Raw genomic sequence first — 26,422 nt, 5'->3', positions numbered from 1 at the left:
GAAAACCTAGACACACTAGCTGAGAACTGTGTAACACCAAGATTTCAATTAGAATTGTGGGTATCAAATAAAACGGATACTTAATGGTATATAAAATTTGAAAATAACATGAACTGACAGGATTAAAACAGTGTCTCTATTTAAGAACTTTCCAGGTAAATTGGACAAGACCATGATTTCAGTATTGAATTGCCATAAATTTGCAGCTAACTACAAAGTAAAATAAAATTGTAAATGGTTCTTATGGAAAGTTGGAAAAAAAAAAAACATCCACCATTACACTCTTCCTGTAATCCCGCATGGCAAGATCTCAGGAAAAAAGGCTTAATAAGCTGAACCTTGAAACATCTTATAAACATGGAAAGCATCAGCAACTCTCAAGGCTTTTCCCTTACTCAGTTTCACAGTTCATTTTTCTGTTAACTGCGAGATGTGTTTTATTTCAGTGGTGTGTGAAGTTCTAAATTCAGGTGGAAACCTAAGTTAGTAATCAAACAGGTATGCGGAGGGATCTGTAACAGTTACAGAGTGTTTGTCGGCTTTCCTCTTTCAACAAAATGCATACATCACATGCATTGAAAGAAAATACGTAGTTACCAAAATCATCAGCCCCTGCCACACGGCTGAGATTTCCCAGTAAATTATTTTATTAAAACTGGCAAGTGTTTACTGCTTGCTAACTTGGAAATCATAGTGACTTAGTTTGCATCATGGTGTCAAGTGAAATCAATTCAGTCCAGACTTTTCCACTGAAAACTGGGTATGACGCAAGAATCAGATAACAAAGTGTGGGTGCTCTGTTCACATTATTCTAATTACTTACCGACACACCAACTACCACACCCTTCAACTGAGGGACACAGGAATGAGACCATATGTCCTCATCTTAGTGACTTACGTACTGAGCTAATCGGGCAGCATTCAAAACAAACAAACAAACAAACAAACAAACAAACAAACAAACAGAAACAGTGGACAAATCCGAAGCAATTGTCCTCAATGGGTGTAGAAGAATAATCATAATCAGCACAATAATTTAGGTCTTCCAGTTGATGTAAGAGTTCTTTCTTATGTTTATTCAATATTTTTCCTTTTTGGTATGAATTCAAAAAGGTGATTTTTTTTTTTTTTTTGCGGGGGAGGAGGGGAATCATTATTTTGAGGACCATGGAGACAAATACAGAAACAAATAAGGTCATCTTTTCACTGGAGCTTTCGACATTGGTACATGAGCTTGAAATAATGCAAAACAAAAACAAAAACATTGTGGAGATCACGTGAGGTAGTGCGCACAGAGCACTATGTGCTTTGGATAGAGTCGGCGCACAGTAGGTCCTCAGCAAACGAACTGCTACAAGTTCACTGTTTAACATTTCCAGATTCCTCTGCTGTTCTCACAAAAATGGTATAGGATCCAAAGACAGAAAGCCGGCCCAGCTTCTTTTTCGGGATGACCATCCAAAAGTTTCCAACATGCTACTACCAGGTTAGGCACTGAAATCTGTACAGAGGGAACTGTGCCCTGTTGGAATTTATTTTAAAAAATGGTAGTCTATGTTTTTTCACTTAAATAAAACTCATCTTACAAATACGTGGATGTGGTACAAGATTCTTCCAGCGAGTTCTATTATATTTAACTGTTCTATTATTTATATCTACTGGAGGCAAATTTTGATGCTCTCTATCAATTACCTTAGATAATTATCTCCGTTTCAGTTGAAGAAATATGAAGTCTCAATATAATTGGAGAACATATGGTACCTCTACACAAGGTCTCACACTATGGCTTTAATTGCAGCTTAATGAGAATTTAGGAGTTGAATGGAATGAGGACAAAAATGCATACCGGTCAGAGGAAACGATGAGTGAATATTCATACTCCAGACATAAAAAAAAATGTATAAATTGGCCCCCGATTAACCACTTGGAAATTCTGTGAACAAAATGTCCTTTGGGTGTCAGAAAAGAAACTCTGACCATTAAGCATGTACTATTTCTTGTGACATTACAAGTTAATCACGCATGGACTTGTTAAGAGGGATGTGAATGTTTTAGGAAACAAAATGCCCATCAAACTTCATGGTAAATAAAAACACATGTGCCCACACAGATATATGTACAAAATGTTAAATTTCTCATTTATACAATTATATCCAGTCTATTAAGGCAAACTGTTAATTATAAAGTTAATGTAACTACAATTCCTTTATAAAACTATTCATATGAATAATTTCACAAATCACACAAACGGCCATCTTTTGCCAGATCATGGGCGCCAATTTAAAAATTCGGAAAAATCATGGTTACTATGCTCAATAATTTTTGTTCTTTGTTTGTTTTTTCTGCCCTTACCAGACACAACTAAGAATGGAATAGACTTCAAAGATCATATATTTTCCTAGAATAGCTAATATCTAATGGAAGTCATTATGCATCCAAAGTAGGGCCAGATAAAACAAAGTGGAGAAAGAAAATACCCTTGGGTGCACTGGATTATGAAAAATCCTTCATTTTTCAATTAATATTACATATAATTCTGGTTAATGCTTATAAATCTCTCCTACATCTCATCTCTTAGCTAAAATGATAAAACGTGTTTTTTAGTACCATACCCTGGGCAATATGCTAAGCTCAAATTACCTGTGGCAAGTGACAAAAATAAAATAAAATACTAACAATAGTAGGTAACCATTGTTGGATGCTTTTAAAAAAGATATTCTCTTCATTTGGTTTCATATTAAATGTGAGGTTTTAATTTCTGCAATAAAATAATTTTTGCAGAAATCATGGAATGATGAACATAAAAACACCAAATTCAGTAAATTACCTTAATATGTTAAAAATCATATGAGTCATCAGATAGACAGAACACTGCATTTGGTATTCTGTTCCATTCAACAGAACTGTATCATGTGCCAAATCTCAAACATAGCAGCTTTTGCAAAGAGACAGAGCCTGGGTATATTTTCTTTCTGCTCTAGCCACATACATAAGTGTAATCTTGAGTACAGAATGCTCTAATATGAGTTCTCCATCACCATCATCATCCACACCATAACCATCATCACCATCACCATCACCATCATCCACACCATCACCATCATCACCACCACCATCATCACCATCACCATCATCATCATCACCATCACCATCAACACCATCACCACCATCACCATTACCATCACCACCATCACAAACATCATCACTTTCACCACCATCATCATCATCACCATCACCACCATCACCATCACCATCATCACCATCACTATCATCACCATCACCATCATCACCATCACCATCATCATCATCACCATCACCACCATCACCACCGTCACCATCGCCACCATCATCACCATCGCCATCACCACCATCACCACCATCATCATCATTATCACCATCACCACCATCATCACCATCATCACCATCACCACCATCACCACCACCACCATCATCACCATCACCTTCACCACCATCATCACCATCACCACCATCACCACCATCATCACCATCACCATCACCACCATCATCACCATCATCATCATCATCACCATCACCACCATCATCACCATCACCATCACCACCATCACCACCATCATCACCATCACCATCACCACCATCACCACCATCATCATCATTATCACCATCACCACCATCATCACCATCATCACCATCACCACCATCACCACCACCACCATCATCACCATCACCTTCACCACCATCATCACCATCACCACCATCACCACCATCATCACCATCACCATCACCACCATCATCACCATCATCATCATCATCACCATCACCACCATCACCACCATCATCACCATCACCATCACCACCATCATCACCATCATCATCACCATCGCCATCACCACCATCACCACCATCATCATCATTATCACCATCACCACCATCATCACCATCATCACCATCACCATCATCACCATCATCACCATCACCACCATCACCACCACCACCATCATCACCATCACCATCACCACCATCATCACCATCACCACCATCACCACCATCATCACCATCACCATCACCACTATCATCACCATCGCCATCACCACCATCACCACCATCATCATCATCATCACCATCACCACCATCATCACCATCACCATCACCACCATACCGTCATCACTACCATAGCAGTAGCAGTTGATCACTAGTAACAGGTATTGAAGGTCTACCATGTCTCTCACCTACTCCCAGGTGTTTTACCTGCTCATTTCACTTATTCCTCCCCCGTTCCCACAACCATTATTTTTGCATTTTACAAATGAGAAAGCAGAAGCTCAGGGGTATCATAATTTACCCAAAATCACAAACAAGTGAGAGTATAGGCCACTATTAGAGCCAATGTTTTTCTAAGGGCTGCCCACATCTCAGGGTAAAATAAGAAAAGGGCTAAGCCGGTGGCTCTCAACTTGCTTCCATATTAGGGTCATCTGAGAGAGTCTACACTCCTGAAATATCATATATATGGAAATATATTTTATGTATATATGTATTTATATACATGTGTATGTGTAAATCACATATATGTACATCAGAAGGGCTGGTATATTCTAGGAATATTGACAAGAACAAGAAACATTAAAATGTAGCATATGTCATTGAGCTTCAAGGATAAAAATAGAAATTTTCAGGCATCCAGGTAGAAAAGACAAGTTGGTCACGACTGAGATCAACTCAATTAATACAGTTTCCCCCAAATTAATTTTTCTCTACAAAATTTAGTGTGTGAAGCCAATAGAGCAATGGCTATATAATAATAAGGCAAATAAAGTACACATATAAATATATAAAATCAGCTAAGTTGTTCTTCAAAAATATATGTGACAGAAATATTGTCAAAGACACAAAGACTCAGAGAAAACTCATATCTATAAATATATATATAGTATCATACATATAAAGTAAATATATATTACATCAACTAAGTTGTTATTCAAATATATACATATAAATGTATATATGTATACATTCTGAAACATTCTCAAAGACCTAAATACTCTGAGAACCAAAGCACCTGTAAGCCTTTCTTGCAAAACCACACTAGGGAAAAATATCCATTCCACAGATAAATAGAAAACAGCAAAAGATGGGCTAGTACACTATTTAGTGTGCAAAGAAAATAAAGCATATACTTATACATTATGTGAGGAAAAACAGTTTGTGTAGTTCTATTTGGACGTTAGGTATAACAGTAGACCAAGTTTGCCATGAACAATTTCAAAGAAAATGACAACTAGGGACTCCTTTTTGAACGCAAACTAAGACATGATCAAATGGAGAAAGCCAAGTAACAAAGAAATGGACATAAAAGAATTATTATTCATGTTATCATCCACATAAATATAAAACTAACATTGAATAAAGGCTAAGGAATTATGGCTAAGGAAGAGAATTTGGTGTAATAAAACTAAAAATTGAAAAAAATATATTATGTTAGAAAAGTTGGTAGGTAGAAGGACTGGTGACAGAAACATGATCTTGACTTAATTTGAACTTAATATTAGAACATCAGTAAATAATAAAGCAAATATGGAACTGAATCATTACTTCAACCTCATAATACTTTTCATAATCTTCTTTCCTCCTGAAATTTAGGTGTTCTTTTTTTTCTGTTACATTCAGCTAATATTGAAAGTTAAGCATCTCTAAAAGGTAGCTTGCACAGAGAGATGACTGCTGATCTGTCTGCCTAACGGTAATGGATCAGGGTCCCCAGGTTTGGTGATTCGCTAGAGGTCTCACAAGACTGAGCGTATTGTCATTCTCATGACAATAATTTACTACTACAGCAAAGGGCTGCAAAGCGAGATCAGCAGAAGGAAACAGGTGTATGGGGAGACATCCAGGGGAAGCCAGGGCTTCCAAGAGCCCTGTCCTCATGGAGCCACACCAAAATGCTTATTCCCAGCCATGAGTTGTGACAAACTGCGGCATGCTGTCACCCAGAGAAGTTCAGTGGACATGCTGCTCAGAGTTCTTATTGGGGGCTGGCCACATAAGCACCTTGCGTTTCACGTGTACCAAAATACCAGGCTCCCAGGAGGAAAACACAGCTCATCATAAACCGTACTGTTTGTACTCACAGCTTAGGAACCGTGAGACCCTATCTCAGTTACAGAATGGTGGAACCCTCTCGAAATCTGAGTTTTCAGACGCCGGCCAAGGCCCAAACTTTTCAGTGGAATTTCCCAGGAGGTAAGCGTTAGATTTGCTATGAGGTCAGTCGTATGTCCAGCTATTCTGGATGGCAGAATTTGGCGTAACCGTTTGCTTTTACTCTCCTGTGTGGTTTGTTATGTTAATTTTTTAAATGTGCATGTATAGTTCCCATAAAAAATAACTGCATTATACCATACAAACAAAACAGCTAGTTGTCTCTTTCAAAAAAGGCATCTAAATACTAGGAATGCATGAAATAGGAAAAAGCCTTCTCAATGGAAAGCCTCCTAATTTATGCTTAGAAATGCAATTATAATTTGCTTGGAAATTCAATTCTACATTCTAATTTATCAGCTGTGATTACAATTAATTTGGTTGCCAGGCACATTGTAGACCTTAGCCATAAATAATATAAAAGCAGGAGAAAACCAGAAGCATGCATATTAGGGAAGTCACTTTCCCGTGACTACATGTCCCTTTTGTTAAATTAGAATCATCTTTACTTATGTTTATCTCAGCTTACTCTTCCTTGGCTTGTTTGTCTATTCATTTTGAAAGCCAATGTGTCACCTTGTATGAGGGGTATCAATTGTCAGACTCCACTGGGAGCAAAACTCACTTTCAAAACACATGTCCCTTGCTGTATTTTCAATTGTTATCGGCAATCGCATATTTTCTCTCTCTAGAACATCAGAGAAGAAATCACAAAGACGTCATACACTTAGTAGACAACTCCAAGTGAGTGCTTGGTGGGGAACTCCAATATCAAAGAGGGACCCCACATCCGGCCCCGGAGAGGCTAGTGGGTGGCAGCTCAACGTCCACTGTTGGAAATGCACTCTGTGCCCACGGCTACTGATCCGAGCTTGTGTCTGACTTAGCCGGATTTCTGGGTGATCTGTGCACACAAGCCTGAGTAGCCCCGCTTCTGGTTGTCCTGGGAACTGCAACTGGCCTCCGCAGAAGCCCGAGCCTCTCCAGCTTGCTTTGAAACTGAGTCATCCCTAGAAATCTTTGTTTTCTACCCAACATACCTCCAACCTCACACTCCTGACAGTATTCTTTTTCCCTCAGCACGTAAATGGATTCAAGTCTTCCCAAGGCCAAAACTCACAAAAATCACGTCCTCAGAATGAAAACCCCTGAACACAACCCCTACTCACTGCTCTTTCCTACACAGGTAATCTTAGAGAAGAGACTCAAACTCGCAGAAAGAGTTGTGTGTATTCGGTCTACACTTCCTACCTCACATTGGATGGAGTGAGTCCTACCCCTCCACAGGAACCCCGTGACACTGGTTTGCTGTCACCTCCTAATTACAAATTCAGGGATACCTTTTAAGTCCATATCTTACTGACCTATCAGAATTCAAAGTGCGGACCTTGCCCCTGCCTTCATAATAAAAATATCTAAGACTGATCTAATGTTTGTTACCTTTGGACATTGGTTAAGTGCTTCATAGGAATTTTTTTTACCAGTTTGGATAGTTTTTGCAATTTCCATGCTATTCCTCTGACTCCGTGTTATGTGTCTAGTCTCTCTTTCCAGACAAGATGGGTTTTGAATCATTCAGAATAACATCCAGTCTCAGCCTCTTATAACTTTTCAAAACGTATCAACTGTCCTCCAATTGAGTCTCATATAATTCTATACTCTCCAGCGTCATATAAAAATTCCATGAAGATTGAGCCTCATTGTTGGAAAAACAAAAAGCCTATTAGTCAATAAATTACTGAACAATGCTAAAAAGTCATTCGATATTCTTGATATTCTCGGGGACTATTTTCTCTACAACTGTAAAATTTGATATAATGAGGACCATTTCCTCTATAAGATGAGAGGTAAAGGAAATCTCATACCAATTATAAAAACTCATAAGCATTCCTTGAAACGTTTTGCTTGCATGACTCCCACTACACCCCAAGTTGAAAACAAAACTTGGACAAAATCTGCACTGTCCACTCCACATTGCCTTAGGGTCATAATCCAGAGATGTTTTCCTTCCTCTGGCTGTTCATGACAAAAACCCTGGCAAATCATTGATTCTTCTTTTCCTCTGATCCCTCATGTCCCACCTGTAATCACCTCTGTTAGCTCTACCTTTAAGCTATTATGTGTGGTGACCGTTTCTGAGCCCCCGCTCCACCACTTACACCCCAGACTAAGCCACCCATGTCTCTCGTTGGCACAACTTCTCAGATGGTACAAGTAGATGAAAGAACCTGTGTTTCTAACCCACCAGGCATACTACCCCAAATGCCATTTTAGTGCCCCCAAAACATCAAGCCCTTCCCTAAAGGGAGAGCCCATGAGCCATACTATAACGTGGTTTTATTTTGAGAAAAACAGGAAATATTTTTAGTAAAAGTTGAGTCCATCTTTCATATCGAACCTTAATTGAATGGACACAGGACAGTTCACTAATTGGCTTTTCAAAAGAACACAGGCGATGGTATCTATGAGTCCTGTTTTTACATCTGATTTTTCTGCCAATTCACCATGGAATCTTGTGTAATTAAAGCCACTTTCTCCTTGGGTGTCAGTTCTATTGTTCAGAAGTTCACCTGATGAAATTCAGACCTAAATTCTTCTAAGAATTGTTATGAAAATCAAATGTAATAAGCTTGGGAAACATTTTGAATGGCAAAACCCGCAAAGAAATGAATCAACAATCCTACCTGTAGTAGTGTGAAAACCTCCTTATTCCACACTGACAAGGAATGGACCTATCAGAATCCAGGCTGGTACAATTAACAAGTTTGACGATGGATACTTCTCTCGTTAATTAATCCCTGAAGCAGATGTGGTCTCAGCTTTGCTTGACCCCTGATGCACATTTCACACTGGCAAGGCTGACATCCCCATAAGCTCCTACGAGGGTTGGGTGTCATGAAATCAGACACATCAGAAATAAAGATGAGCTGAGTGTCATCCAGCAAAAAGAAAAATCTCTTCCATGTGGGAAAATTCATTTCGTGAATAAAATTACAAAGAACTACACTTTATGTTTAGAAATAGGTGCTGGCAATACAGATTAAGAAATAACACTCTCCATGGTTTTTTATAACATCAAGACTGTTGTTCTTTCTCTTAGAGCAGGCGTTGGAAACCATTTTCTGTAAAGGACCAGATAGTAAATCTTTTCAGTTTTATGGACCGTGTGATGTCACAACAAGTCAGCTCTTAACACACTGGGCCAAATGTATCTAAGAGTCTCGTTTCCATTGTAGAAGAAAGTGCAGAGTCCCTCTGGGAGGAGACTTTATTACCATAGGGACCTTGCATGCACTCTTAATAAATAATGTGATAACTGGTTATATGAGGTCTGTCTCAGTAAATGACCAGCCTTAAAAATGCTGAAACAGAGACCCATTTTTTCCCCAGGATTCAGTCTATCTCAACATAGTAGTCGTACTCAACATAGATACGTACTGCAAAATAAGACAGAAACAAAAAACACACAGAGACGTGAGAACAATCAAAGCAACTAAACTGAACATTGGGAGTTGAGTTATGTGACCACTGGGTGAAACGTCTCCACAAAACTCATCACATTAACCGGCCTGTTTTGTCCACCTTCCAAGTTTCAATTAACCTTTCCTACCAGACCAGATCACAATTTTGACACACGCACCCCACTTTAATAAACTGATTGGGTAGAGAAGGCCTCACAGTGATTTCAGAGCAAACGGCAATTACAGAAGCACACCATCCCATTTGGAATTTCCACGGCGACAGGTTTCAAATGACCTTCAGGAATATCTTCCTTCTCAGGGATCAGACATAGCAATATCAACCCACAGTCATGGATAGTTAAGTAATAATGTGTTTATAAAGAACACAGCCTGGCACCTCTTCTGCCTGAGGACTCTACAACAGTATATTTTAGTTTGTATAGATGTGCGGTTTGTGGACAGAAGGCAAAATAAAAGAAGTAGCTCACATTGTAGGTCATGGAAGATACGGGGATGGCCTCCCTCCCCTGTCTTTCCATCCATTCAGCAGTTTTTGTCTTTTATTTCTGATGCCTCTGTGCTGTCTGATTTCTCAAGGGGCCTGAATCCCTTCTTTTCATTTGCTTTCTATAGTACACACACCCTAGAGTGAGGTCCACTGAGTCACTTTCTGGTCTAATCACTTTCGTGTGTGTGTGTATGTGTGTGTGTGTCAGGGGGCGGGGCAAGCTGCTTCTAACCAATAGAATTTGCCAAAATGAAGTCACGCCAATCCTGAAATTATATTAATATTATATTAACATAATAACACTCGGTCTCAGCGGACAGGAGGTCAAGATTCTCCTGCTGGCCTTAGAGAAGTAAATACTCATGTGTAAGTAGCCCACAGACGAGGCCAGGTGACCAGGAGCTGCAGGCAACTTCTCAGAGCTGAGAGTGGACTCCTGTCAAGAGCCAGCCAGAAAGCGGAAGCACCACCCTACAGTTTCAAGGAAATGAATTCTGCGAACAATGGGAACCTGCTTAGAAGCAGATTCACCCCCATTGTGCACCCCAGACGAGAACACAGCCCAACAAACACCAGGATGAAAGCTCTGAGGGACCCTACAGCAGAGAACCCCTGACCCGTAGAAACCACGAGAGAGTAAATGTGTGTTCCTTGAAGCCACTGAGGTTGGGGGTCATTTGTTACGCAGCAGTAGATAACTACTATAAAGATACGCTCAATTTAATGCCAGGTAAGCATGTTTGCTGGATCCCTGAAGGAGCCAAACTGTTTTGGAAAAACTGATGGGGGGTATGTCAGCTCTCTGGAGGGAGAACAGAAAGCATGATTATGCTAGAAAAGGTCTGGATACAAAAACGATACATGAGGTTTCTTTCCTTTGGTTTAGCACTAAATCGTTTGCTCAGCATGGAGTGTCAGCAGCAGAGAAACTGGCTAAATAACTCTGAGTACCTGCCAGTCCTACGGATTACTCAAGGCATTCTGATGTTCACAATTATCACACGCTTCCGAGGACTTCCTTCGAGCCTCAAGCGCTCCTGGCTGCAGAAATCCCCATGAAAGAGTCTGCAAATCACCAAGGCTCCAGCCAGCCATGCAATGCCGAGTAGGAACTTGCAGAGCAAACTAAAACGGACGTTAGAAGATCATGTCGGTCATGGAGAAATACTTCCTTCCAACTGTCTAACACACTACTGAACACTTTCTAGAATAACCCGTACCATGGTGACCCCTTGTAACTGTCCAAGGGAAGTCCGGCTGTGGTAGCACGTGGACACAGGGAAAGGGGTCAGAGGTGGGTTTCAGACCAGGTCTTTCTACCTGGAGCGGGCAAACCCCCAGGTCCCTAGTTAGCCCTGAGGAGACAGTGCAGCAAACTCTCTCTCTCCTCTTCGGCACGACAGGTGCTTTTTGACAGTGGCTGTCCAGGACAAGAATACTATTAATTATCTGACTGAAAGCACAGTGAACGTAAGATGTCCCCCAGAGACTTAAGTGGGCAAACCTTCTGCCCAGGAAATGGGGAGCCAATGAGATGAAAATGTGTGAGAAAGCCTGCTGCTAATAAAATGGGTGGCTTCTCCCCAATGGCATGAAAAGGTCACTAGCATGCAGAGAATTACCCACAGAAGAGCCATGAAGGAAGGTGGGAGTGCGGGATGGCAATTGTTTGTACCTTTAGAACGCTTCTGGTCTTCCGAGCGTAGGTAACAAATTTTTTTTGTTTGATTTACCAATGACGGAAGCAGCGGTTGCCTAGGTCTTAAGGAGGCTGGAGAATTTTTTTCATTTTGATGTGTATCACACACACAGACACACACACACACACACACACACGAGTAAATGAACTCTCCAAGCTGCAGAAGAACACACGTGTCCTTTCTGCCAATAATCCCTTGCAGACCTGTCCCATCTCAGCCATGAACTCGGGGCCGGTGGACAGCTAGCTCACCTCACAGAATCTCTGGCACTGCTCCTTCCGCAGGTCCCAGGACTCCTTGCAGGGCTCCAGGCACTGGGAGAGATGAACAACAAAAGTAAATCAGCACAGGGAAGGAACAAAGCCAAGGTGAAAGAACACACTTGTGGGCTGTGCTTTCCAACACCTACATTTGCTCGCTCATGGATCAGCGCCTCGTGGTAACTGCATAGAATGTGAATGTGAGCAGAAACATCCCATCGGCAGGAGAGGCACACAGAAACACAACAGAAAAAGAAGAGTTGCGCACAATGGAGGTGACATGTGGGACATGTGGTGAAGTTCGCCACCAGGCAGAACAATGTGGAGAAGAAATATTTGTTAGTCCGTGAGAGATACTTTTTAAAGGCGGTTGTTACAGATTGTTTTTTTCTCATGAAGTCTAATACGAACTCGTTTTTCCATGGGCAATGCAGAGCTATGTTCTATATACTATTCTGCAAGTAATTGAGGGAAGCTGCATTGCATTCAAACTAACACACACACTCTGCTTATGTTAACTTATGTCTTTAGCTCAGTGAATACAGCACAATTAACGTTCATCCCATTCACTCCATTAAAATATATAGAAATATACCTGAACATGAGATTCTGATATGAACATTTCGGAATAGAGAATAAAGTTTGAATATATAATTCATTAACATATATATTGCAATTAATCAAAGAAAATAGCTAGCCTCTATTGTTCAATAACAATTGTAACAATAAACAATAATATTCTTGAATAAACAAAGTACATATTGCAAGTTTTAGTAAAAATTAATAGCCATGTGTAGTTAAATATCAGTCATGCAAATATTGGTATACCCCTAGCACCATAAGCTCATGATTCTCTTACCTACATAATTTTTATTTCATTGTGGATACATTTTTCAATAAGAGTCAAGATTCTGGGTTAAATTTCAGACACGTATAATGTAGAATTCAGGATATATACAGATACTATTTTTTCAGTCTACTTCCTAATAACCTCCCTGCTTGTATAGTTTAAAGATAAATTGGAAGAACCTACAGTGAAACTTCATTTTCAAATATCCATCGCCGTTTTTTTTTTCAGTTAAAAGTATATATTTGAAAACAAACCACTTGTCCATCTGTCATAGTGCTAACTAAGGTGTGACAAATGACCTATAATGGAAACATCATTTAGGAGTTTCTGACAAATGCCAATGTATGGCCTATTCCCAGACCTAGAGTCAGAATCACTGAGATTGAGACCAAGGTGTCTCTTTTAACAAGTTCTCCTGAAAATTTTGATTATTACTAAACTTTACAAAGAACGGCCTCATCGTCATAAACATTTCGCAACATATATGTGTATCAAACCAGCCCACTGTACACCTGAAATGTATACAATCTTCTATGTCAATTTTATCCCAATAAAGCTGGGGAAAAAACTAAAAGAATTTGATGGAAACAGAGTCTGCAGTGTCTGTTTCTTGCTGCATGTAAATTTCATTAGGAATCCATCTATTTCTCATGAGATTATTTCATATTTTTTATTCTAAAAATTGGGTAGGAACAATTCGTTTTTAGTTATTTGAATTTAAAACTACAAGCTTATTACTCGTACGTTTCCAAGACCTATATGAATGAGCTTGTCCCAACTTCACAAAAGTTTAGTTCTTTCAAGCATGTTGCACAACAAAGGGACTACTTTTTACCAATATCGCAATGCTGAAAAAAGGCCATTTTCCCAATAGCAAGGAAGTAGTTTAGAAACTTGTGTACCTTACATATTTTATAAGTTCCTCAGAGTTGCTTTTGCCTGATCCTCAGAGCTCCCCTTATTTATTTTAAGACATGGGCTCACAGCCAATAAAGCTGAGTGCTCGTTTCACAAGTATGGCTGATCTAATTCCTTCTCAAGGCCATTTGAAGTGAATAAATACATTGGGATTTTGTTCAGATGGGAAAGTGACCTACAGCAAGACCACTGCCCAAGACCTGGGGTTGTTTCACCGGTGAAGATTCAGCTACTCACAAGTTAAGTCTTTCTCATTCATTCGAGAAACATCCATCCACCAAGCATTTATTCCATATAAAAACCATTTTCTGCCATGTTGCTAACACTATCTTAAAGTAAGTATGGAATTCTTGCTTTCTGTCATTGCCAAAAGTGTAAATTATGAAAACATGCTACTACACATGTACGTGGTTGCGGGTTCACATGTATAGACACGCATGCGTTAAAAGGTCTGTCCTTGGAGATGTCCACAACGCCCCCTTGTAGAACAGTCACGTACCTTTTATCGTTACAAAACCGGGCACATTTCTGAAATGCTAATGGAAGCAGTACATGACTCTTTTGTCTTCTGTTAATCCAGAATCTGTCTGCCAAATCTAGCATTGGTACATGCACTTCGCTTAAAGCTCTCCAGTAATTGCACGCTCGCCTAGTTTCCCATACTTACTACTCGGCAATGTCTAATGCTACATCTCAAAATGTTAGTAAACACAGCCAACATTTTCTTTCCACAATCCTCTGGGAAAACTACCTGACAAGAATAGCCAAATGCAGATGTCTGAGTAAATCTTTGCAGGATAAATTTGCCAAAGTTCAATTGCAGTACAGCACCTTTGGCGAGGTGACATGATTTCAACAAAAGCCAAAGAGTAAAAAAAAAAAAAATGACAGCCATTTCTCTCATACGTCAAATGAGGAGACAATGCCTTCTGTTTCTCCAAGTAATTAACAGTTACAATAAAAAGTTTTGGAAGAGGAGGATCTCCCCAAATCTGTTTTCCAAGAGAGAAGGAAACGTGAGAGAAATAATATGGGAGACAATCGCTTTAGAATTTATTATATATGGCCACTGTTACTGTCCTCGTCATGTATCATCTCAACCTCCAACACACAAAAACGACAGTAACCAAAGTCAAGTGTTTTCTAGGCTTTCGGGTTTTAGGATAATCAACTGTCTGAAATTGTTTTGTCCTAGGCTATGGCTTCAAGTCCAATGAAGAAAAACTTCAAATTTCAGAGAAATTAAAATTAAAAAAAGCTTGAGAGAGCTAATCGCATAGTTCTTCATTTGAAACACCGATACCAATTACGTTTTTACCTAATCTAGAAAGATATATTTGCACTATCACGTGCTTGGATGATAATGCCACATCCAATTTACATTTTGAAATGCATAATAAAACATGTTCATACAATATTCCACTAGAATGTAAGATACGGGAGCACCAGACTTCGTGACACTTCTTGCAACATTTGCGTAGCAGCTCAATAAACACTTGTTGAGTAAATGTATCGATCAATTTAAATGGCTTTATAACCAGTACTTGGGTTGGCACATGTAAACTTCACAGAGAAGCCAGCGATACAGATCTTACGTAAGCCTTTCCAACCGTTCAGTATATTGCACAACACTGTACAGGTCTCTATTTATTGTGATTTATTCACAGCATAAGATACTAGATAAATTATTTTAATTGCTCTAAGTTAAGTGGTTCTCAATGGGAGTGGTGTTGTGCCCCTAGGGGACATTTGGCAATATCTGGAGATGCCTTTACTTGTTACAACTGAGGAGAGAACCACTGGCTTCCTGTAGAGGTCATGATGCCGCTTAAACATCCTACAATGCAGAGTATAACAGCACCCCATGTGATAGAAATAATTATCTGGCTCCACATCTCAATAGTGCTGAGACTGAGAATTTTTTAACAAGATGCAGTTAATTAGTCATAACAGAGTTGACCTTAAGAAACAACGTCCCCAGGACAGATAAGTAAAGGCTACTCAAACTGTGACCTCTAATCATGATACAGTTCTATATACAGAGGGCGCCACAAATAGATACACACTTATTAAGAAAGGAAAAAACTGTATTAACATTGTAATGCTCAATATATACCGATAACAAAAGATGAATACAAGTCACGTCTGACTTCTGCAATGACAAGAGGTGCTCAAAGTGGTTCCCCATCAGCGTAATCTTAATGCAATTCTTTCCTTTCTTAAAATGTGAACAGCTTTTTTGGGGCACCCGCTTTATTTTGGTCACATTTATCCTTCTAAGACATGGTTTTGATAATGTGAGTTCCCTGGATAAAATTAATCAATAATTATCAAATTATGCCCAAAGAATATGGGTTTACATTCAGAACATCTGGTCAACCAGCAAATTCTGCATAACCAACTTCCTCAACTTCATATGAATTCTTTCCTTGAAGCTGGTTTCTTCTATTCTGTGTCTATATTTCTTCCTTAAAGGGAAGCTATTCTGGCCTGCTCCACCCAGATCAACAGCTGCTGCAAACCATCTATTTTTGTTTTTACCTTCCTCTTCTTAATAGACTTATTTTTTAGAGCGGTTCCAGGTTCCTATCGAAATTGAGCAGAAAGTAGTTTCCATCTACATCCCGTCAACACACGTGCACAGCTCCCTCCACTGTCGACACCTGCCAGGGTGGTACATGTTTTACAGTCAATGAACCCATACTGACATCTCGTTATCACCCAAAGTCCATCATTTGCATTAGGGTTCTGGGTGTTGTACGCTCTATGGGTTATGACAAATGTTCGATGAGAGGTACCCACCATTATAGCATCACACAGAGTAGTTCCGCTGCCCTAAACACCATCTGTGCTCCCCTCCTCGTCCTGTCCTCCCTTACCACATCCCCCATTCCCACCCCTGACAAACGCTGATCTGTCACTGTCTCCATCATTTTTGCCTTTTCCAGAATGCCATCGAGTTGGATCCATATTGTCCGTAGCCTTTTCAGACTGGCTTCATTCACTTAGCAATATGCATTCATGGTTCCTCCATGTCTTTTCATGCCTTGATAGTTCATTTCTTTATTTTATTTTTCAACTGCAGTTGATATTCAATAGTATTTTATATTAGTTTCAGGTGTACAGCCTAGAGGATAGACATTTATATAATTTACTATATGATCCCCCCGATTAGTCTAGTACCCACCTAGCACCCTCCATAGTCATTACAATATTATCAAACTATCTATATTTGACCACAGTTGTCCACACAGCATACATTGATTCTCAATCTCTGCGACCATGTAAGCATTTGCAGTTTCCCCCGCGAGTTCTCATGCTGTACTTGTGACTGGTTTGTGGAATCCATGAGTTGAACTGAAGTCCCACTGTCTCTGATTGACTGGAAACTCCTCTGACAGAGGGAATATGTCTGCTAACCATTTTATAATCCTTCACAAGGCACATGGGATTGGGCATGCAAATGAGACCGTAGATTCTAAGGAACAACCCGTGTGTATCATGAGAGTGCAGCCAGCACAGACGGAGCAATGCAAAGCCTTGGTTTGAGCCCTAACTCTGCCATGTGTCTAAGCTACAACTGGGGGAAATCACACCCACGATTAAGCCTTAGTTTGCTAATTCAAAGAGGAGAGCACAATCGTCTACACTGACTTGTAAAAACATTGCTGAATGGGAAAGAGTGCCAGAACCTTGACAGACACAGGGAGAGAGCATTTTTGAAATGATCGGTTCACGGACCCTCCTACCAAATCCATAGGGGTGCATAAACTTAGCCACTATGATTCTTACATTTCAGAGAGAGGCAGCTGCTGTTTAGAGAGGTTGAGGAAACAAAGCAGGCAACTATGGTTGAGACTGTGGGATTTGGAGTTTGGACCTATGCTTTGGCATAACCCCAGGAATATGGTTTCCATTATCAAGCACTGCCCTGTGGACGCCACGTGCCTACAAGGGCTGAATGAGATAATGTGTGTGGAAGAGATTTGCAAACTGAAAAGTGCTTTGCAAATCCATGGGATTACTAAATAATTATGATCCCAAGGAGGGTTCGGTTCCAGAATGAGCTAGGTGCTACAAATTCCAAGGTATTTACTTAATCACAATCAATAAGACCGAGTATTCCGTATCACACAACAAAGGGATACAACTCTTCCAAGCCAAAGTACTGACAAAGAGGGAAATTGTTGATACTGCTTTGGTGAACTACCACCTGGTCGAAATTCCATCCCTTACATCGAACTGCTTTCATAATTTATAATGTCAGCAAAGGAAATTATACTACCTGAACAGTAATCACAAATTCTGAAGCAAAAAAGGTTCATACAAAATTGAAATTTACACACATGTCCAATAATCAAGGAAATAGAAGCCCAAATTACATTATGTTAGGTGAACAGAAACCACACTAAAACAAAGCAACCAGCATTCCATACACTTGGACCTGTTCCCATTAACATCTGCTAAATCCATAAAGACAGATTAGTATTACCGGTGTGCAAAATATTTACCTAGTCACCAAGGTGGGGGGAAATGTGGCAAAGATTTCTTGTGCCCTGAGGTAGTATATAATCTCCACGGGGGGGAAAGCATATAAATAAATAAGTCTAAAGCAATGGTACATAAAGTAAGTGGTAGAAGAATAATGTCCCATAAGCAAATAAACAAATGATATGTATTTCCACATGGCATAATTGGAGAAGATTTCATAGAATTGACAATTCATGAATTAGATTAGAAGGATGAATAGGACTTGATCAATTATAAGTAGATTTTTGGGGTGATATTGCATGTATATGGTGGGAGTGGGGAATATGGTGTTTGGTAGCTAAAGGGGAGAAGACACAATAAAATACAAGGTGAGAAAGATGACCCCTAGAATTCAAGGAGGAGCCACTGACACTCGTAGAACAGAGTTGCTGCCCCAGTTTGTGTTTAAGAGAACTTGAGTGTTGGAATAGGAGAGCAATGGAGAGTTGAGATATTGTAGCAAACAAAACCAGAAGAAAAGTTTCTACCGTGTCTTCCAAATCTTCTTGCCACATTTCTAGTGGTGATATGCCATCTGGATGGCAGAGGACATTTGATGAAAGGAGAAAGGAAAAGGAAGCTATGAAAAGAGATAGGGAGGTATAAGCTCCTGGACATAGTTACTGGTTTGCTTCAAAAGATGGGAATGAGGGAGAAAGGAGAATGGGAAAACATACCAAAATTCCTAACTAGACTGCAGAGAGACCAATGGTATCAGAACCATGGAGGGTGCAGGAGAAACAAACATGGAAGACTAACATGTGAGCTTGAGATATCTGGTGCATGCCCACCAAGCTGCTGGAACTGTGGAGATGGACTTCTGGAGAAAGGTTAAAGCTCTTCACGAGCGTTTACAGGTGTCTCTCCTCTTTGTCTCTACATATTCCCTCCTTTCATAAACATTTGCTGAATTCTATTACCATAGCACCATTTAAATAATGGGTTTGCTGCATCTATGAAACACACACACACACACACACACACACACACACACAGCCTGCCTTCAAGTTTTGACAGTCTAGAAAGGTAAAAAAGGCACGTTCATTTGTAAGCAAAAGTCCAGAAACATGTGAAAAAGGCAGTGTATAAAATGTGATGATTGGCGTGTCAAGAATTTAGGGAGGTGGGATGGCAAGACGGAGGAGATCTCAAGGTTTCATCAAAACATTTGGGTTTGATCTGTTCCCCGTTTTTGTGTTTGTGCACCAGAAGACTGAAACAGGAGGAGTTGTGAAGATGAGGACATTGGAACGTGTTGGTAAGCACAAAGGAAAGTCACAACACGGAAACACAGAATTTTTAGAGAGGCAAGGAATCTTTGACAGCATTGCATCCAACCCGACATCTCCCAGATGTGGGGACTAAAACATTTTCTTAGAAGCAGTGGTTGGGTAGCAGGATTTCGGTCCATGACTCCATCGATGATTGGATGCAGACCATTCAATGTCACTGTTCAGCTCAGAGGGTGTGGGAATTTGGAGATGCATGATGAAGGTCAAGAGTAGCATGTGTCGTCCAGTTTTCCAATATGATGAGAAAGCATATTGTGCAACTGAGCTGGTGACTGACCTTGAAAGGTCTTGAGTGGATAGAAAATTCGGGGCGGGGGCGCATACAGAAACGGACACTTCCAGTCAGGTGTGAGGGCAAGAGACGGAGCCTGGGTCCTTAGAGTCAGACTGACCTACAGGAGAATCCTTCACGTACCACTTGCTAGATACTTTTTCTCCATTTAATTTTTATTTGAACCTCCCTGAATCTTAGATTTCTCATACATAAAAGAATGGAATAATATTTGCACAAGAGGATTCTTTTGAAATAATTTTTTTAACGACATCTTTAACGACACCTACACATAGTAGGTGCTCAGTGAATCGGTTCCCTTCCACTTGTATTGGGTTAGTGCAAAAGTAATTGCAGTTTTGCAATTATTTTTAATCTTTTAAATTGCAATTACTTTTGCACTGACCTAATAGCAGACCAATAAGGAGAATGTATTTTTACTTATTTGGTATTTCCCTGATAGCTACACTTTTTTCTTTTAATTGAAAAGGAAAATAGAATTTCTTTTAATTCCAGTCTCTCCAGCACATTCCAATAATTGTTTCATAACTGCTGAAGTTTTTGCCCAAATCGCACAGCTATGGTGGCGTGGAGTGGCGTTAATCTTGTTTGTGTGGCCGGAAGGTGGGATCAGAAGGAAAAATCTGAGACGGTATATTTTTTGTAGGGCATATGGCATGCTTCCACAAAAATATTATCTGCTGAATAATAAAAAAATTAAAAAACAGTTTAAAGATAATGTGTGTCTGGATTGTTGCCTAGATATACAGAATACGCATTGGGTTCCACAAAAAAAAAACACAAAAAAATTCAACTTCTCACTTCATTACAGGTATATCTTTTCATAGCCTATAATCCTGCTATCAAGAGAAATTTCCAAAGGCCACTTTTGTTTTGTGAATTAACGGCAGCAAGCTTCTCTGGGAAACTGTTGATCTGTTTTTGAGATGAAAGTGGTTTTTCTCTCCAATATGTCTCCTAAAATATGTGTTCCCTACTGCCTTCAGAAATATCCGTGGACTCTCTCCAGCTCTAAATTGGTATAGAAATTGTTACAATCCTGTGTGTCAAAAAGCGCACTGTGTCTTGCCAACATAAGGAAATCTCCTGGCAGACAGCCCGCAGAAGTACAGTTTGAGGAGTCATCAGCCAGAACCACATGCCAACCCTGCCTGACAATGCTGAGCCTCAGACGTCCCCATTCACAAACCAACTCTCTCTGAAATGTTTGAAGAACAGTGACTTTCCCGCCAGGAGTTCTCATCAAGAAATTGATTGCCTCGTTCCATCCCAACTATTTTTCACACGAAAGGAAACTCTGACAGTCAGATCCCTTTCAGTCTAAACACTTGCAGTTTCAGTGCAAGTGTTTAGAAACAAACAAAAATCTATTAAAATGGGGTGGGAGGTGTATGAAAAGACTTGTTCTCAGAAAACCATACTGTCATTGTAATTCTTTATCATTTAAACTATACCATTATGTACATCCTTCAGTCTCTTGAAATAGATAAGTCACGGAATCATCTTACAGTAGACCAGGCACGCTCTGTTTGTACCCCGATCTGCTGTGGCGTTTTAGCATAGTACTAAAATTTCAAATAATATCTGCACGGTTACTTCTCAAAACGTAACACTATTAGAAAGTGACCACCGTGCAGTGGAGAAACCTGGCAAACAACACCTGAGATATAAAGGTAACATCCCCAGGGATGGGAAAACCCACCTCACGTGCCCCTGGTGTGCCTGACACACTGAAAACACAGTGTCACCCACGCAGGGGTCCTGTCCCGAAAGCAGAACCTATATTGAACCATGAGGCAACAGCAAACCAATTCAGAATGAGGTGCCTTCTACAAAGCAATAAGCCCCCATCTAGAGACGATCAGTGACGGGAAAGGTAAACACAGGCTGAGAGATGCTTTCAGACGATTGATGGGTCACCATCAAACACAAAGCATGATGGACCAGATCCTGAGTCAGACAAAGCAAAGCTATAAAGGACAGTATCAGCACAATGAATGAAATTTAAATGTAGGCTACCTAGGAGATAATAGTGCCACATCAATGTTACAATGCCCGATTGGATTAAGTCCACTGTAAGGGAGGCATCCTGAAACATTTCGGATCAAGAGTCCTGATGTTGGCAACTTATTTTTAAACGGTGGGAAATAAAACGACTATAATATATAACAAGTATATAATAACAATTGTATATAAGCATATAAAATATGTACTTATAATTGTTCTAGTTATATTATTTTAATATTAACATATTTAATGTATTGTTATGTTATTGTTAATTGTTAGTATAGTTATAGAGTACATATATAAGTGTATATATATATGTGTATATAATTGAGAAGAGAGAGAGAGAGAGAGAGAGAGAGAGAGAGAGAGAGAGAGAGAGAATTGATAATGCAAATATGGCGCACACACAAAAAGTTAACAATTGGTAAATGTAGATTAGAATCAGCAAGTAGAAACCAGGGACCCAATCTGATACACCATCTGTTTTAGTAAATAACATGTACTGGGACACAGCCGCGCCCCTTCATTTATGTATTGTCTGTGGCTGCTTTTGTGCTACAATCGTTGAGGTGAATAATTACGATGGAGTCTTTTTAGCCAAGAAACCCTAAAATACATACTTGTCTTTGGCAGTCTGTTGTACCCTGATTTAAACGAAAGGTATATGGAAGTTCTTTGCATTCTTCTCATAACTTTTCCAAGTGTTTGAAACAAAATTAAAAATATATAAAGCAATCTTAAAATCACTGAAAACCTCAAAAATCACAGATTTTCTTCAGCAGGCATTATTAAAAGACTATTGTGGACATGTATCTGTCGTCCAAAGAGTCTTTACAAAATGATACAGTGGCCATCAGTGGCTTCCAGGAAGAAAGGGAGGTTTAGAGGCAAAAGAAGCAGATGTGGACACTCATGCTGGGTAGATGGCATGTGTTCCCACAGAAGTCTTTAGCGAGAATCCTCCAGGCTTTGGCAAGCTGGAGCCAGTCGGTTCTCTAAGCAGGTGGTTTAACCACAGCCCCATAGATCAGCACAGGCCCACTCATCTTGGAGGTCGACCCCCCCCTGGTTAATTCCATCACGGTTGTGTAATGACCCCAATCACCCTGACGCTCTGTCCTGGTTTCTCATTATAAAACACAGGAAACGAGTTCCCCCAGCCCTGTGGTCCAATTTGCCTCTGAAAATGTCCCCCCCTCCTTTGTACCAAATAAACCCTTCTTACAACATCAAAGCAAAATGTTCCCCACAACGAAACTAGGAAATGAGTCTAACCTACTTATTTAGCAGTTGCACACCACTCAGTGACACGTCCTGAATAATTATTAGCTTCCAGTAGTATCTGCCCATGCTGCCTAAATTCCTACAGAAACGCTAAAATCAGCAATTTCCATCCATCTTTCTTACAAATCCACTGAGGGAAAACTGAGGGTGCTTGGCCAGGGCAGAGAAGTGAAGAAGGGGTGGGTACCATTTCCTCATATGAAGAAACTGACATTCCCACATGGACATTTCCCTACAGACTGTTAAGAAGTAACCCTCAGAGGCAAGGGTTAGTTCTGCAGAAGCAGATAACCCAACCCAAGGACGTGCATGGCAAAACAGCCTTCCCTCTGGGAGAATAAAAAATGTATCTTTAATCAGAGTGTTAAAAAAAAAAAAAAAACTACCTTTGATAGAAAATATTATCTCTATGACTCATTTCAAACCCAGAAAGTATAACACATACACACACACACACACACACACACACACACACACTTTAAATTATATTTAATTATAGGCACCTTTGACAGATTCAAATCAACCACTTGTCTTTCTCCAATATTAACCCCTACGTAACCAACGAAACCTGTCTGACCATTGACTAATGGAGGCTGAATTAAGGGGAACCATCCCGTGCACCTACAATGTCAAGGTTTCATTAGATCAGGTTTTGCATAGCTCCACTGGAACCCTGGTGAATGCATTCCACAGGCTTAAACAGCCAGGCCCCACCTCCCCAGGGAACACCGGGAGTGTAATTGGCACAGCATGCCTCTGACACGGCTGAGGCCCCAGGTTAAAGAACTCCTTCACACGCTACAAGCTGAATGGAGATTAGGATTCCCCTCACTTCATGCTATGTTGAAACGCTTATGCAAGTCTCGCGCTGATCCTTATCTCCGAGTATATTTTTTCTGCACATTCTCTTAGCAGTGCACAATTCCTAAGAAATCATGTAATGGGTGGTGTCGGAGAACCATGTCAATCGTATTCACAAGCTGGGTGGCCTGGAGTTCTTCTCCCCCACCCCCACTCTGCTATTGGTCTTATCAACTATGACATACATCACGGGAGGGACTGCATTTTGCTAGTTGCCCCTGTGGGAAATCTCACAGAGCTGGTTTTGAGCCTGTCTTATTTATACTATGTGTTTGTGGCTTAATAAGATTGTTTGTATCAGCAATCTGTAACAACGACAAGCGTAGACATACGCTGTCGGCTTATTATTTCTGAGAAATTCAATCTGTTTGTCTGAGATGGCGTGATTATAGTAGGTTCTAAGAGATCCTAAAAGCGAAACAAGTCCTTACAGTTAGACAAATCAGCAAGAGTGTCAGCATTAATCCTTGTCAGATAGAAGCGGCTTGCAACACTGACAGCTTAATATCTCTCTGTGTGGTTTGGTTGTGGGACCACGCTCAGGGAAGGCATGGCATGCTCTTGAAGGGAATGGGGAGCCCAAACTCAGGACTTTCATGTTTCCTGTCTCCCTGGTCAGATCAAAACACCCCAGCTTTGTTCACATGAAGGCACCCTGAGACAACAGTGCATCCCTGAACAGACCCATTCAACTTGGCATTATGTGGTGGGTCGGCTCACAATTAATGAGTGAGCATAATATTCATAACTTTCTAGAAGCTGAAAGGGAAACAGTGTGCTGGAGGATACGTATTACTTATGGATGGCAAACCCTATTGATATGGAACCACTTCAGCCTTTAATCCAAACTCAGAACTTGCACCATCTCTCTTGGATATTTAACTCTGTTCTCTTTTTAGGCTGAAAAGAGTGATATGGAGGTTCTTGTGTCCAGTGGAATTTCATTATAATAAACTAACACGTCCAGCTACTTGTGAACCCAATGAAAACCAGCAAACCAGTGCAAACTGAGTACGTTGGGATCAGAATGAAGGTTTGTTGAATGAGCCTACTCTTCCAGGAGACTTTGTACAGGGTCTAGAATATCCTTCTCTACACCACGGGCAGTGAAGACATGACTTCTTGTGTTACTCTGCCTTCCTTAACCTGCAGCACCTCAGTGATGACCCAAAGAAGTGTCATCTGGTCGTTTTGCATTTCACAGTTCAGCTAATTCGACACTGTTTGATGAACTCTGTGTGTGCTCTCCGGACAACTTTATGCACTCATTCATGAGTTGATCTGCTGAACCAAAAAAGAAAAGCATCTGGGATCATTTGGAGCAGTGCTGCCCAATACAACACAGAGTGGAAATGCACTTTACAGGCTCTGACCAATATGGCGGCCATCGGCCATTGGAGGCTGTTGAGTGAGCAGCACATGTGGCCAGCGGGACTCAAAAGCTAAATAATTCAATCTTAGTTTATTTTAATTCATTTACATTTGTAATGCCCTACACGGCCAGGGCCGACCATACTGGAGAGGACACAATGAAGAGTGTTAAAGCACAACAGTATTAACAGCCATTACACCCTCTTTCTAGTGGAAGAGGAAATAAAAAAGAACATTTCCCAGAGGACCTTGCTGCTAAGGCTCTGAATTCAATGAGGCGGTCCCAATTAGTGCATTTATGCTGCATTTCAAGGCAGAGATAACGAAGGAAATATTTTCTTGCCAATCTCATGTTCACGATTTGTGCTGTTCAGTACCACTGTGGACGTGGGGAGGTTTTCTGGTGCAGTCCTCCAGTCTGCACTCCTCAGCTTCCGGGGTGTCAGGAGAGGCTTCATCAGGGAACATTCTTAATTCTGAGACTTAATTCTGATTCTTAATTCCAGAGGCACCTCAGAACCAGCAAGATGGTCAGCTCTATACGATGCTGGAGTCATTTCTGGAGGTTTAGCATAGAGCCCATTCATGCAAGATTTCCACTCATGTTTACAGCACCTATGCCCCGGTATTAAATCCCTCCACTATATGTTCCTAGTGTGGTTTCTTGTTCTTCACTGATGCTGTGTGCTACAGCGAGTGAGAAGAGAGATGTGCATTCAGATGGAACTTGTACACCACCACGGAATGTAGACACAGCTCGTCTATGGAGTCACCAGTGTTCATCTGCAGCCCTACTATCCCTATACTTTGGAGTAAACAAAAGTAAAGCCAAGGGACACTCTCCCTTTACTTCATTACCTTTCGCCCGCCCTACCTTCCCTGCATTCATGTTTACTGAGCCCCATCTATGC

The 26,422-nt window shown here is 40.4% G+C and overlaps 1 protein-coding gene across 6 annotated transcripts in view; it reads right to left on the bottom strand.

Annotated features, from left to right (window-relative positions):
* Positions 1-26,422, bottom strand: part of ANOS1 (anosmin 1) — a 518,012-nt gene that overhangs the window by 51,406 nt on the left and 440,184 nt on the right. For all 6 annotated transcript variants that reach the window (XM_081042142.1, XM_081042144.1, XM_081042141.1 and 3 more), the window contains one exon: positions 12,098-12,160. In XM_081042142.1, coding sequence (XP_080898268.1) covers positions 12,098-12,160 — 63 coding nt within the window. The remainder of the gene's footprint in view (positions 1-12,097; positions 12,161-26,422) is intronic.

Source organism: Rhinolophus hipposideros (genome assembly GCF_964194185.1).
Source record: "Rhinolophus hipposideros genome assembly, chromosome: X".
Lineage (NCBI taxonomy): Eukaryota > Metazoa > Chordata > Mammalia > Chiroptera > Rhinolophidae > Rhinolophus > Rhinolophus hipposideros.
This window is presented reverse-complemented; position numbering and strand designations above follow the sequence as displayed.